Genomic DNA, 14,847 nt, shown 5'->3' on the forward strand with positions numbered 1-14,847 from the left:
TACATTGTTTTTCTTCCTTATATCAATCCAAAATATGAACAATAGGTATACTCTTGAGAAGTTTGTGATTGATTAATATTGGATTTAAAACGTAAAGGTATTTATTATTTATTTACTTTACTTTCTGAGTACGGTTATTTACCATGTTTATTCATTTTCGTGAGTTTCCGATATTATAAAAAAAAAAGATATTTATTTCTGTAAATAGGTTATAAAATAATACTTTTACACGTCAATATTTCAAATAGCTTTTTTTTTTTTTTTTTTTTTTTTTTTTTTTTTTTTTTTTTCAGGGGGAAAATCATCATCCAATGACTTCTCCCACCTTGGGCGAGGCGAGAGGGAGTGTCAGACTCTTACTGACTAAAAACCACCCCGTTCCTTCTCCTGCTTTTCGAGCCGGAGCCCCGGTTAACCCGCTAGGTAGTCCGCAGCTCCGGATCAGGCATCAGCCCTACTGGGCCCCATCTGTGGTGGTCTGATGGCTCTTTGAGGCGCGCGCGGAACGTTACGCGCCGTACGTACGGGTCTGGCTCTGTTCGGGCGGTGAGCTACCCTTACTCGCCGCCCGCAGGCCCGCACTTACGGTGGCCGGAGATCGTCCCGCGATCCCCGACGCCCGGAGTGTCTCTCGCGACGGCTGGGGCGTGAGGAGGTTTGTTCTCTCACGCGCCCCGCCTCCTCCTTAGCTAGCATGACTGCTTCGCAGAAAGAGGAGACGGCATCCCAGTCCCTCTCGCTCCGCACCATGGCCTGAACCAGTGCCGGGCGCGAGAGGTCGCCGTCGCCGACCACATCCCTGAGGACTTGGCGGTACTCAGCCCACGCAGGGCACACCGCCACCGTATGTTCTACCGTGTCCTCCGGGCGGTCCTCGCAGTGATGACACCCGGGCGTTTCCTCCCGCCCAATAAGGAACAGGAACCTACCGAAACTCCCATGTCCGGTAAGCACCTGCGTCAGGCGGTAGGTGAGGACGCCGTGGCGCCTCTCTAGCCACTCCTCAAAGAGGGGACTTACCGCTGCGATGACAGCGAGCCCAGCCCTCGGTTGCGACAGTCGTTGCTGCCATTCCGCCATGAGATCGCGCCGGAGCTCGTCCCGCCACGCACTGATCTGGCGCGGCAGTGGAGTTTCGCCCCGGCGGCACGCGTCGGCGCGCAAACTGAACACGTGCGCGAGCACCTTCGCCTCCAAATCCCACGGCGGTAATCCGGCAAGGAGGTTCGCCGCCTCCCCGGAGATCGTGCGATATCCACGGATCACCCGGATGGCCATGACCCTCTGAGATGTGAGCAGCGCCCGAGCTGGCCGCCGCATCAGGTTCGGCGCCCACACAGGGGCGCCGTAGAGGGCCATGGATCGCACGATCCCCGCGTACAACCTCCGGCAGGAGGCATTTGGCCCCCGAGGTTTGGCAGGAGCCGCTTAAGCGCAGCCCCCGTCCGTTCCAACTTAGGAGCCAAACGTCGAAAGTGTTCCACGAAGTTCCATCGACTGTCGAGGACGAGTCCTAGGTACTTCATCGTCGTCTCGACGCCGATGGAAACTCCTCCCGCCGTTATTTGGGACCCACCCGGAGGTGGCGCGTTCCCGCGGCCATGAAAGCACATGGCCTCGGACTTGTGGAGCGCCACCTCGAGTCCCAATTGCCGGATCCTTTCAACTACTGTCGCAACCGCTCTCGCCATTAAGTTGGCCGCCGCCTGGTGCGACCTCCCGTGCGCTAGCACTAGCGTATCGTCGGCGTAGCAAATTACGTCGACGCCGTTCGGGAGGTCGGTGCGCAGCACCCAGTCGTAACCGATATTCCACAGGAGCGGTCCCAAAACCGAACCCTGTGGAACACCGCGCGACATCTCTCGCCGTTTCCATTCGCCCTGGTGACCGGGGTATATAACATACCTGTCTGTCAGGTAAGCCTCGATTATACGACGGAGGTAGGTAGGCACCCGGTGATACCGGAGTGCCTCCAGTATGCAGCTCCAGGGTAGGGAGTTGAAGGCGTTGGCGATGTCCAGAGACACCGCCACTACGACCTTACCCCTGGACACTGCAGTCCCCGTCGTGAGGTCCCTTACGCGCATGATGGCGTCCACCGTGGAGCGCCCTCTGCGGAAGCCGAACTGGCCATCCGCGAGGTCCGGCCCAATTCCGGACAAGTGCGCGACGAGGCGGTTCGAAATTATTTATTTCAAATAGCTAGATGAGGCCGGCATTTCCTATCCGACTACTCTGAGAAGAAATACCGAAACAAACTCAGAGGTCATAGTCTCTTTTAAAGTCCAGACAATGAAATAAGAGGATAATGTGAGAGAACCGTGCAAGTTGATTCTGTAGTGGTCTTTAGAGGAAAGAACCACAACAGAATGAGCGGACCTGTTCAGATGGCAGTACGCATTTGTGTCAGTTTACAATCAGCTCAGCTAACGGCTGTTGTTTATTTCATAAAAAGCTTTTAGCTAACGACTGAGTTACTTAATACTAAATGCTACGAAGTACCGCAGTGAGACATAGTTTTAAGTAATTATTAATTCTCTGTGTAGTCTGTAATACTGAGGTAAAAACGGACTCAGTATTTTATCTATTTTGAGATTATTTTGTGTATGCTCCAAAAAATGCACATCTGTATCCATCCGTATTTACAACTGATTTATTAGTCTGTGGTAATAACTGTCACAAAATGACGTATAATAATAAATGTTATTGCTGTCAAAAGTAAACGTCAGACCGCTGAACATTGCTTGCAGTTTTACACAGTACACTTCTATTAATTTACAAAGTGCAATATTTTGTTCTTTGTTCTCACTTCGTTATTTAAATTAAAACTAAAATTTACTCATACAATTAACAAAAGTTGATATTTTCTAAGAACAGAAGAGAATAATCATGTTAAAGTTTGAAATAGTTTCTTCAAGAACAGTAGAAGGTTTTGAAAATGAAAAGAAATTCGTAGCTTATATGGTGCAAGCAAGGCAGGCTACTGAATCCAGAGTGCTGGATCCAGACCCCGCGAACGTTGAGAGGCGATACACTCACTTCTTGGACCTGTACAACGGCTTGAAGAAGGAATTTCCAGCTTTGTTAAGCAATATTTCATTCCCTAGAAAGGTACGTAAACAAAAGATTAGTTCATTGTTATTAAATTTATTTATGAGTCATGTGCATTGCTTTGAAATTAGTGAAGTAGGCGTATTCGGTGAAGTTATTGTGTTTCTTCATACTACTATACTACAGTTAAACTTTTATTTGAAAAACAGTAATTGGTAGTTGGGTCAATTTAATTAGCAACTCCGTATTACATTTCCTAATAACGTGAAGTCATGTGATTATGTATGTAAATTACCTACTTAGTAACAAATGAGAGGTTTATACAATGTAACTTATATCAATACATTTACAGCTTTGTCATTCAAATTAATAATTAGAATTTTGGCCTTGGTCTGCCATAAAAATATTTCTGTTAATCAGAGAATATTAAATTAATAGTTTAATGACTAATTTCAGATTGTGGTTGGTAATTTTGACCCAAACTTGATTTCCTCCCGATGTGCTGCATTTGAGTCACTGTTAGATTTGATAGCAAGTGAATCCCGCCTCCGGGACTCCCCGGCTGCTATCACATTTTTCAAGGACATTGAGCTAAATGAAGCTAAAAGACTCATCAATGATGGCAAGTTTGACCAAGCACTCTCAGTGTTGGAAACAAGTTTCAAATTATTAAACAAGGTTTGTATTTTTAGATATTCGCACATAAAATATCAATTACCTTTTTTATCTCCAAAAGTGTAGGCAGAGGTGCGCATATTATAGCACTTAATGCCATTGCCATTGTACACCCACTTTTTACTATTTGCTGTAATTTGCTGTTATGGCAATTTACCACTTAACTAGGGTTTGTAAATGTTAAGATACCTTTGTACTATAATCTATATGTATGGCGAGATAGCGGCCAAACGTTGATCCATCAAATATTTTAAAAAAGTCTAACAATATGGATATAGATATTGAATTTTTATAGCTTCTTTCAGTATCTTCGCCTTAGCCTTCATTATATTCCCATGGGACAAAAAAATGGTATATTTCTTATTCGAGACCATTATCTACCCTTGTTCCCATTTCCCTTTAGCCGTTTTGAATTAATTGAGTAACTAACATACACATAAACTCACCAACTTTTACATTTATAATATTAGTAATATTGTGTTAAAGAATATTTTGTCAACAACTATTGTAACTCATATTTATAAAAAAAGTATGAAAGTGTGTGCTTAATCTTTAATGAAATGTGTAAATTATTTTCCAGGTATATACGGATAGATCGCGCGTGGTACTTGGCGCGCTGTGCCGTATCGTGGCCTGTGCGGGCGCAAGTGATGGTACTCTCGCCGGACCTGTAGAGCGCTGGGCACAACTTGCTCTGAAGCGTTATGAAGCCGTCAGCGACTCCGACCTGCTTCTCATATACATACCACTTCTCCACACTTGTATTTCTATTTGGTTAGTACCTATCTATTATTTATACACACATAAATATATAACCCCAGTTAGTGATTTAAAAAATAATAATTAGTTATCTTCTCTATTTAAAATCTTGCCACACTTTCGTTCCCTGTTACCATGCAACTGGTTATTTATGTGACTGTACAAAAACAGTTTAGTGGGGGAAAAACAAGCGTCATGATAATTTTATCATTGATTCAATTTGCCCTTTGTTTTTTTTTTATAGCCCATTTATCGTATTATTTCAATTATCTATATATTAATACGTGATGCAAAAACTTTGGACCTCTTTTTACGAAAATTGCGCGGACGTAGGAGCATAAAATTTGGTACACTTATAGTTTATGTGTAGGAGAAGTTCAGAACGCTAATATTTTTCAAAAATAATGCTTATAAAGTACATTAAATCAATAAATAAAACATTACACACACATGCATAGTATCTGATCGTATTTGACAAAACGTCAAAATCGATAGACATTGCGATGATATTCTCACGTCTTATATGAAAAGAGTTTTATAAAAGAGTTTTGTTTGAGTTTGAGTTAAATAAAAATTATCCTTGAACGTATGTTAAGTGGTATTGTAAATTAAATCGTATGTGGTTGAATTTCGACCACTAGGCGACCACTAGTTTTCGTAAATAAATAAATTTTATATTGTGAACTGTCAAGGTTAGATAAAAGAAGGATTAGTAACGAATTATCTTCTGTTTTGTAGCTCACGTATATGTTTGATCTCTAGATTTTACTATCTTTAGTCTGCAGTCGGGCAATGAATGAGTGATGAAACTTAAACAATGGGTTGATTGATTAGTTACTTGTAAACAACTGATAAGTACATTTTAATTCATTGAACTGTTAAAGGATAGTAATACAATATAACTACATAGCAATAAGAAATGTACTTGATTCAATTTGTTTTCACGTATGCAACTATATTGTCATTAAACTGATAATATTCAATGTTCCTGTGTGTATTCTTATGCTTCATATATTTATAATCTTTATCATGGCGTGTATAGTATAATGCAAATATGTATGGTTAGATTGTAATAGACTGCTTACAAATACAATGTGTACCAGAATGACTGTACTGACGCTTAAATAAGTATGTTTGTACTTAACCGTGAATCGAAATCGGGAGATCTTGGATTACTAGTAGTAGTAATCCAATTGTTGGCATACTAGTATGTATGCCGCCGGCATATTAAACATTTCATTATATGTACTACTACGTAGAATAACTTATCTATCCACTATATCGCAATATAATATATTTTTGTTTTGTTTTTTCAGGGAGACGCTCGGCCGAGATAAGTCGAAGTTAGTGGAGGAACTGAATGATCTCCGCCGGCGCGGAATGAAGGTAGACTCAGTGCCAAGCCTCATGGAGGCCGTAGACAGCCTTACCACCACAGACTAGAGATCTAAGGAGAGGTTTATCACATTTTAATCACATTATTTCTTTTGACAATTTACATCTGTACTGCAGTATTTTTTGGACCAACAATTTTATATTCAATAATCTGCTTGTTGCTGGATTACCAATGCAAGAATAGTCCATACATTATACAATTTGTGCGAAAATCAAATCGTACTAAGTGAGAATCATTCACACAAATAGCGATTAGATCATGCGATGTGCGTACGTATTGAACTTCGTAAGCTAACTCGTGATGTTGGTAGTTCCATCATAATCCGACAGATGGCATTAAACAAAAATGTTGCTAGTTTATTTGGTGGTATTAAAATTTTAAATGATCTGATTTATCTGTGCAGTGCCGGCGTAAGGGCCACTGACACCCCGGGCGAAAATATTGTGGCGCCCACTTGAGGGAAGCCATATCAAGTGTTAGTAATAGTTTTTCATTTTATTGGCGCCCCCCAGACTTTGTCGCCCTGGGCCATCGGCCCATCACGCCCCCCAACGCCGGTACTGTATCTGTGTATGCTGGTAGATTAAGAACAGTGAGCTTTTTGGATTTATTAAATCAAATGTTATATTGTGATAGGCAAAGTAAGTAGCGATTGATAATGAACATTTCTGTGGCCAAATTTCTAAATTTTGGCTGACACATTCTTAGAAAGAAGACGGATACTAGAATTTTGTAACGACACAGATTCGTTTAATCTAATAGACAAACACCACTCTTATTCTTTAGACATATAGTGAATATTACGTAAATTAGATATTTTATTTGTAAATGTTTGCATACTCGACATTGTATTGGCTGGTATCTCATTAGTTTTTAAGTATAGTTTTTGTATTTGTTTAAATCATTTATCAATTTATATTTTATAGAGGAAAAAGTAAATTATTATTATCTGTGTGTTTAAGTATAATAATAATAAGTGAGATATAGCTGTTGATAGTTTTTAGAGAGAAACAATTGAATTGGACTCGATTTTATCAATTTTCTAATGTAATCTGAGGGTTTTAAGGTTTATTGATCTACATTTTTTTAACGATCATGGCATTTTATTATTAGAACATTTTAAATAAACGGTATATTAAAGCATTTTACCTTTTAACGCAGTATGGGATGCTATAGCTATGTAATGGGAATCAGCTTGTCAATTTTATAAATAAGAGCTTACAATATACTAGAAAATTTTCCAAAATGCTCCCATTATTACAATTTTATTATTATGAAGCTTTAATGTGTTTAAAATGATATTTCAGTCTAGTCTTATTCACAAAAAGTAGGTATATATGTAACATCTATACCTGTAATAGCTTTACAACTGCATTATAATTATTCAAGGGTCAATTACATATGATAGCAATTAACAATTTATAATCGACACAAGAATATGCATGGCCTGATAAATTTTACTCAATTTTTACAATATAGCTTCGATTTTAATATATAATATATAAAAGTGTGCAATAAGCGAAAAATATAGGCATAATAAAGTGATTTAATTAAAAAAAAAACGTTTTGTACTAATGTAATTAGTATCATGCGAGTATGTGATCGTTATTATGGTATAATTTTAACATCTAAATATGTAATTAAAAAAATATATATAAAAAATAAGTATGGAATTATGAAGGTAGCTTCATAATTCCGTATTTTCATAGTTCAGTATTTTTTTCACCTCCTTTCACGTTGGTTTTATTACATTATTGGTGAAAAATGGCCCCTGCTAATATTTACTTGGAATATCATCAAATAATCGTCCACAGCCCGCTACAGTTCAATACTGGATTATACTCCTTTACATAATTGTTTCTAGTCTGCCATAATCTACTTTACATGCTTGGCGTCATTCGGCCAAGCTGTGTTGAACATCGGAGCTTGAAATTTCTTTCTTGCAATAACCATACGCACCATATCCTATTTTAACACTTTAAAAAAAAAAAGAAGAATGAATAATTACATTTGAAGAAAAAACAACAAATGAGCAAAAAAGAAAAAAAAACATTTACCGCCGTACTCAGAGTCATTTAATGGTTACTTAACCCAGTCCTCAGCAATTGTTTTCGATACATAATCGTTACTAAGGAATAGTTTAAGTAATCATTAAATGTCTCTGAGTGTGGCAGATAAAAATATAACCATAATAACGATCACCATATTTATGTTACACAGAGAACTCGAATGTATGTTTTTTTTTATAATTTATATATCTGTATTTAATCAGTTTGTTTATAAGCGGATAGACATTTCTATGATATTAATGCTAATGTTAAGATGACTGATATTTTATAAATTTGTAGCCATTGTAGAAAATAATAAAAAATTGTATACAGACTCAATTTCTGTTTTATTTTCATTCCCAAAAATTTACTTCCACTAAAATAACGTTTTACATACATACTTTGTTCTCGTGGTTCCTGCACACCATTGGTGTATTGTCTACTTTAAAAACAAACTCAGCTTGGCTAGGGACACTACCGTACTAGGTACCTAATTATAGAAATTGACCAAACTATTTGAAGCGTCGTCGTCGCGTCGTAGAACTGCTGATCAGACAATCATAACTTAATACCTACATACTTAACTAAGTTTCAATTTTTTTAAATACATTAGGTACAGCCCTTCATCACCCAAATTAGTTTTCACTTAAAGATAACAGATACAGTATAATTACCTTATTTACGACGTCAGATATGGTCGGCAGTTAGGCACTTAAAATTAAAATTAGCAAAATAATAGAATAACGCTAGACACCTTACCTATAATGATGTGTGGGTACCACCTACCTACTGCATAATTTCAAGATTATCAGACTGGTCTATACTTAACAATTCGATTATGTTTTAATTCCATCACATATGGTACATAATAATATAGATTACGTGTCTACCTAAATGTCCAGTATAAATAGCTAATAATACCTAATTACCAATTTTTTTTCTAGTTCCTTCTCTCGCCTTGGGCTGGGCGAGAGGGAGTGTCAAATTCTTACTACCTAAAAACCACTGCGTTCCTACTCCTGCTTCTACTTTTCGAACCGGAGCCGATAAACCCGGCAACATAATTAGAAGTCATACGCTTTTATTTAACAGCAAATTACCTTTACCCTTTGTAGAGGGGTAAGGTACAGGCACTTATATACTTATACAGCTACTTACCTACATACCTGTGTACATAAACCAATTTTTTGTCGTGCTTGCGCGATGCCGCCCTGTCATAAAACTGATCAATTTACTAAATTGATTGGGGATTCACCAAAACAATTTGCCCTTCATAAAGTTAAATTAATTTGGTTCAATTATTTGACGTGAGGGTCCCTAAATGCGGTTGAGTGGTTCCTTCATTACTGGTAGGTACTTATGTTATGGACCGAATGTTTTTAATCAAGCACTTGGTTAATGTTCTCATGTCATTAAGTAAAGTATTTTGTTCATGATTAATCATGATTCGTACGTTGTTTGATGTAATATTTACTGGTGGGTTCGTTTTTATCTAATACCCAGTCTCAGTCTTTGGTAACGGGCCTGAAATGACTATCGGCTAGGTACGAGAGAGAGCCTGCACTCTTACATAAAAGAAAACCTTTATTGAACATAGTAAAAAATAACCATGTTTGACAGGCTACCTATCCACAAACTTTTATTTCAATACTTAGGTATTGTCTCGTAGTCACCTTAAGTACTCCCTTTAGAAAATTGTGTTCAAAAACGCAAGTAGGTAGGTATCTAAGTAGGTAATATTGTAGGCATGAGCATCAGTGTTGACTCGAGCGAGGTTCCGTCACGCGAGGCCGCAGCCAACCCTCAAATGCCTCAAATCACCTAATTGATTCGCGTGGCGCGACTCCTTAGACACGGCAAGTCGGCGAACACTGTACGTCTGACCGCCCTCAGGGAGTTGTTTGCAATCCCGTCAGCCCCAAGCTTGTTAATTCCTCGAGGAAGTTTCTACTGGCACGCGATACCCTATCCAGATTTATACGTTTAAGGAAACTTACCTATGTATCAGATTGTAACAAGAAACTGAATGTTATTTTGGGTCTGAATTGTTGTTGAATGTGGTCGAGTTTATTAGTTGTTGAAATTCTGATGATGGAATATCTTGGATAGTAAGCATAACCGGTGTGCTTCGAATTCTCGTAGCTTAAAAATCTGTTGGCTTCATTTACTTATCTGGACGGCTGGTTTTTCATTACAGGTCTTTATAAGGAAGCAATAGATAGGTAAGGAAGTCCTTTAAGAAGCAACTTTGTTTTAAGCGCGGCTGGTAACCGCCATAAATCAGCCGTTCAGAATTTACGAGGGCCCTCCGCAAATCGGTTTATATTTTCGATAAATAAAATTGGCGCGGGTTTTGCGAGGTAAGCAGAGGCAGTTAGGAGCGCGTCGCCGCCCGGTGCCGCCAGCTGCCGCGTGCACATAAACCCGACTACCCTCGCGTTTTCTTGCTGACAATTTTTTCCTGCTCCGGTCATTACGCAGCTGGGCCCCGAGACAAAACGGCGAATCGTTTAAGCCCTCTCCGGAGACCGTCCAATTTTATTGTGTGTACCTAGTCGAAATTGATATGCCGCGCGAGCGTCGACGGCTCGCTCCATATGACGGACGCAGGTTCCGCAAGGGACCATTTGCTGCCTCGCGAATTTCGGGCACTAAACCTTACAAATGGCTATTGCTTCTTTGATGTTTTATCGTAACGTGAATAAGATGTTTCTGCCATATTCGTTCACATTTATGGAGCCTATGCAAACTAAAGTTGCGAATAAAATTCATCATTTGGTCCAATTTTATTGTATAGAGTTTTGGGTCAGTACGAAATAATGCGTTCTTCTTTAATAACTTTACTCTTTGAGTTGTCTTAATAGTCTGTCGTCGTACATAAGTCAACTATTTTTTGGACTTGTCATTCAAAATCAAATGTTGTTCAATATTCTCCTCCCAATAACAAAGCGATGTCTGATAAGAGCGATTGTGATTTATCCGTGGTGCTAGGAGTGATGGTGGTATTCGCGTTACCACTGACACTGCTGGTACCAGGGTTCTCGGTGTGGGACGTGGTGCCGAAGGTGCGGATCTCACGACTGCACATCGTCAGCCAGGACCTTACCTGGCCGCAGCTGAACGCAGCCATCGTCTTCCTATTAACATTATTCTTCTGTCTTTACCTAGAAATCCATAAAAGAAAGTAAGTACATTCACTCTATTTGTTTTCATTTTAGATTTTGAATTCGATGAAGTAGTTAATGCTTTATTATTTCAGAATACAAAAGGACTGTGAGCTGTTGTATTTCAATTTAGGAATGTTTTTACGACTACGGAAACGGCCAGTCGCAGATCACTTGAAATCGACATAACATCAGTAGGTACTCCGTGGTATTAGAACTCATAACAGAATATCATATGGACCCTATGTCTTAGGCACTATAAAAATAATCACGATCGTTCCAAGAAGACTATGTTTGTTTTATCTCTATTATTGTCAAGGAGAGTGCAAGTTTGTTGTATGCTTTACTTGTGAATTTTACTCTGTGCAAATTTCATTCAGATCCGTTTAGTAGATTTTGCCTGAAAGAGTAATAAACGCCCATTTGTATGGATGTTTCGCGTTTCTAGTATTAGAGAGCCAATAGAGAATCCTATTCACTTCTATCCTCTCGCAATTTTACTTACACTCATATAAAACTTTTATAATATGAGGCCCAATTTACACAATGCTTAATGCACTGCATTAGTAATTAACGATATGCATGCACTAAACACTAGTGTTGCATTTGTTAGAACTGTGTAAAACGGGCTTTAATGATTGACCTTTCGTTCAGGTTAGACGACATGGTAGAAAAGGTGCTGTCGGTGAGCCAGGCAACGGACTCTACGATGGAAGTGGAAAGGGAACGTCAGGCAGCCGCAGTCAGGGTTTGTGTGGATCTGCTGGACGCTTCAGCAGAACATTACGAGAATCTCGTGCTCCTGAGAGATGAGCTAAGGAAGCGAGAGAAATTAAAAAAGCAATATCCACCTGCCATCGAATCGAGCTCCACCATGCAAATGTAAAGATCTCCCAAAAACAGGACATAATAAAACCCTTTGAAACCAAAATTTTTGAGAGCAATATTGAACAACATAACTTTTTTTTTCCATCCGGCTATTTAATGTTTCGTTTATGTGATTTTTTTTTGTTCTAATTGAAATTATCAATTGTTTTGACGAATAAATCGTTTAGAAAAGCAATGGTTAGTTTTATTTTATTGTGTTTTCCTCTTATTACCTACCTCTACTAATTTACAACAACAAATAATTGCCACTTTGATAATTGTTCATAATTTCCCCTGAAGAAGATGGGTTCTAAAGAACAACTATTTATCGTCGATTTAATTTAATTCCCATGCAATAAAGGATATTCGCTACAATCCCATCCACCACTCCAGAATCACTATCTCACCATCACCATGAACTACTCGATGTCAATGTTATGTTTCAAGTCACATACGTCATCTTATTATCATTGTTTAAAGGTATCATAAAAACCAACTAAAAACCTAAGTACGGATGACCGCCGTGAAAATAACAGTTTTTATTCCAGTGTCTCTGTGCTAGAAGTGTTCATTAAAGCAAGGCAACGTCCTGAGGCTCTCGCGGGACGCTGCCGACGCGAAAAAACCAATCTGGAGCTAGCAATTATGGCAAATGACCTAATTAGACCCCACCGGTACGCCTGGCCCGTCTCGCCACCGCAAGATTTTTCACCTCCCCCGTTGTTTGCGGTCGCCGAGAGAATTGGCTTTTAATATGTGTCGACTTATTTTGTTTTGTGTGAATACCATGGAATAGCGCGATGTATTCATAGTTCTTTTTTGTCGTAGACGAGTTTATATGTAGAATTCGTTCTCTAATGTTAAGTTGCGATATATTGAGTAAATTTTCATTTCGTGAACTCATATAAAACCAATCTGATTTCCCATATTGACAACATTATTTTTATCGAAACGTAATCTTGATAGCTTCGTAACTTGGTGAAATTGACAATGTTCACGTCTAGAAGTGATTTATGAGGTGAGATATTGGTGAAATTGACAATGTTCACGACTACAAGTGATTTATTAGGTGAGATATTATTTTACCGGGGCTCCGGCTAGGCCGGGGTGGTTTTTAGTCAGTAGTTATTCGCCTCGCAAGGCGAGAACATACGTAGCATATAAATATTTTTGAAGTCGATCATCTCTGTTCTAAGCAGTCGCGTCGCAATGTGTTGTGTTTTACGACATACCAAGTCAGCATTACGACAGTTGTGGTCGTTAATCGCGCGACTAAATAAACTCGAACGCGCCATGTCTTCTCGCAACTTTGTCGCAGGCCTGTAACAAGCGGCTTTAAAGAGAAATTAACAAAACTTCTTGATGACGAATACGTACTTACCGCATTTGGTATGTTTGCTCACATCAAAGACAGATGAGAGCTGGAAAACTTTCTTCTATAAACGAGACAACAACTAAATCTACATCTGTAGTCGTTTGTTGATACTTACTTAGGTACATAATAGGAAATAGTTTTGTCCGGGTGCTAGAATCCTTGCTCGGAGACACATTTGTCTCAGGCGCGTCTCCGCCGCGGCGCGGTGTTAGCGGGTGAGCGCGCTTTCCTCTATTTTCATTAGACGGATCCGCCGGGAGCGGATCAGCCGCTCGCAAAAATAAATAAAACTGTTATTGAGATAAGCATCTGCGCGGCGAGGCTTTTCGCTAAGTCCCGCTGTGTCGCGCTGAGCAATGTACCGAGATATGTTCGGATTACGGGGCGCCGCAGCTCCGTGCGCTTTCCTTCATATCTACTGCTTTTCTTCAGTGTTTTGCAGCTGGAACCCATTTACAAAAATTATCTTCTTGTATTTAGGTATTTAGAAGCATTGCAAAGTTTGCAAGTTTTCCACAAAAAGCGTTTAAAAAGAAATGAGCTTATGTCGTAAAATATACTCTAATGCTTCAGCCCTCATTAGGTCTACCGAAAATAAAAACAATTACAAAGATGCCGCGCGGTGTTCAAGAGCTCTTAAGAGGGGCAACTGAAGACATAAAGTGGTATGTTTAGGCAGCGTGTGCGTGGAGGCTGGTGGAGACGTAGACGCACGGATTAGGCGTGCACTCATGAAGAGGCTGGCGCTCCGCGGCCGGCTTATTGTTGCGGCAAATTGGCCGCGCACCGCACCTGCGGCGGCCACCTGCCCACCCCCGGATTAATTTCTCATCACACCGCCCGTCTTCCCGGGAAATAATGAACACGACATCCTCCGAGAAAAATGCCACTGAGCCCAGAGTGTCGCTCTACTTGATTAATAAACTCTGTATAGCCGTTCCTGGCTGGCTTATATTTTTATGACCGTGCTCGCCTGAAATTAGGGAAAAAACACAAAACCAGCCTCCAAATATATAATACATATTTTTTTACTATAAATACATGAAAACGATTACGAAATGTCGCGAATAGCTAACACTACGTAGCAACCCACTTAACAGTGTTCGCGACACAGATGGCAATTTCACGGTTCACAACTTCTCGTCTTATATCCCATATTGTTTTTTATAACTCTTGAAAAAGTGTTTGTTATCTACTTGTATGAAGCAAGCGAACTTCGATGAACATAAAAATATTGGATTAAATACCGAAAGACTTAGTTGTGCAATGAAGACGTTTCGTGATTATAAAATTGGTAACAATTATAAAAAGTGTCCATGATTGCATTAAGAGTTACATCGTCGTCACATCATTTACATTGGAGCGGCAGCTTTCAGTCGTTACGAACAATTTCGGCGACATAATATTACCGAAATTTGATTTTAAACAGCGACATTGTGACCACAAAGTCACGAACGCGTCATGCGATACTTTTGTCGCGGCCGCAAGATGGCCGGGAGCATCTGTCGGTTT

General features: G+C 39.7%; 2 protein-coding genes across 3 annotated transcripts; both read left to right on the plus strand.

Moving 5' to 3' along the window:
* The first annotated feature begins 2,711 nt into the window (after positions 1 to 2,711).
* LOC126911733 (sorting nexin-20) lies at positions 2,712 to 8,268 on the plus strand. Its single transcript, XM_050700438.1, has 4 exons — positions 2,712 to 3,111; positions 3,508 to 3,729; positions 4,307 to 4,500; positions 5,802 to 8,268. The coding sequence occupies exons 1-4, from the start codon at positions 2,890 to 2,892 to the stop codon at positions 5,926 to 5,928; spliced, it is 765 nt and encodes a 254-aa protein (XP_050556395.1). The 5' UTR covers positions 2,712 to 2,889; the 3' UTR covers positions 5,929 to 8,268.
* Positions 8,269 to 10,802: 2,534 nt separating this feature from the next.
* LOC126911628 (uncharacterized) lies at positions 10,803 to 12,156 on the plus strand. 2 transcript variants are annotated; one of them, XR_007706153.1, is made up of 3 exons: positions 10,964 to 11,113; positions 11,189 to 11,287; positions 11,748 to 11,890. XR_007706153.1 is itself a non-coding variant. In XM_050699767.1 (2 exons), the coding sequence occupies exons 1-2, from the start codon at positions 10,881 to 10,883 to the stop codon at positions 11,977 to 11,979; spliced, it is 465 nt and encodes a 154-aa protein (XP_050555724.1). In that variant the 5' UTR covers positions 10,803 to 10,880; the 3' UTR covers positions 11,980 to 12,156. The 2 variants fall into 2 exon arrangements, 1 of the variants encoding a protein (XP_050555724.1); XM_050699767.1 differs by lacking the exon at positions 11,189 to 11,287 and having other exon boundaries at positions 10,803 to 11,113; positions 11,748 to 12,156.
* The last annotated feature ends 2,691 nt before the right edge of the window (positions 12,157 to 14,847 follow it).

Source organism: Spodoptera frugiperda, chromosome 1 (assembly GCF_023101765.2).
Source record: "Spodoptera frugiperda isolate SF20-4 chromosome 1, AGI-APGP_CSIRO_Sfru_2.0, whole genome shotgun sequence".
NCBI classification, from domain to species: Eukaryota; Metazoa; Arthropoda; class Insecta; order Lepidoptera; family Noctuidae; genus Spodoptera; species Spodoptera frugiperda.

What these genes read in the sequence shown, in the direction of transcription:
- LOC126911733 (XM_050700438.1), top strand. Translation starts at nt 2,890, where the DNA reads ATGTTAAAGTTTGAAATAGTTTCTTCAAGAACAGTAGAAGGTTTTGAA. An exon ending in GTTTCAAATTATTAAACAAG is followed by an intron (nt 3,730 to 4,306) that starts GTTTGTATTTTT and finishes ATTATTTTCCAG; the next exon opens with GTATATACGGATAGATCGCG. An exon ending in CACACTTGTATTTCTATTTG is followed by an intron (nt 4,501 to 5,801) that starts GTTAGTACCTAT and finishes TTGTTTTTTCAG; the next exon opens with GGAGACGCTCGGCCGAGATA.
- LOC126911628 (XM_050699767.1), top strand. Translation starts at nt 10,881, where the DNA reads ATGTCTGATAAGAGCGATTGTGATTTATCCGTGGTGCTAGGAGTGATG. An exon ending in CTAGAAATCCATAAAAGAAA is followed by an intron (nt 11,114 to 11,747) that starts GTAAGTACATTC and finishes CCTTTCGTTCAG; the next exon opens with GTTAGACGACATGGTAGAAA.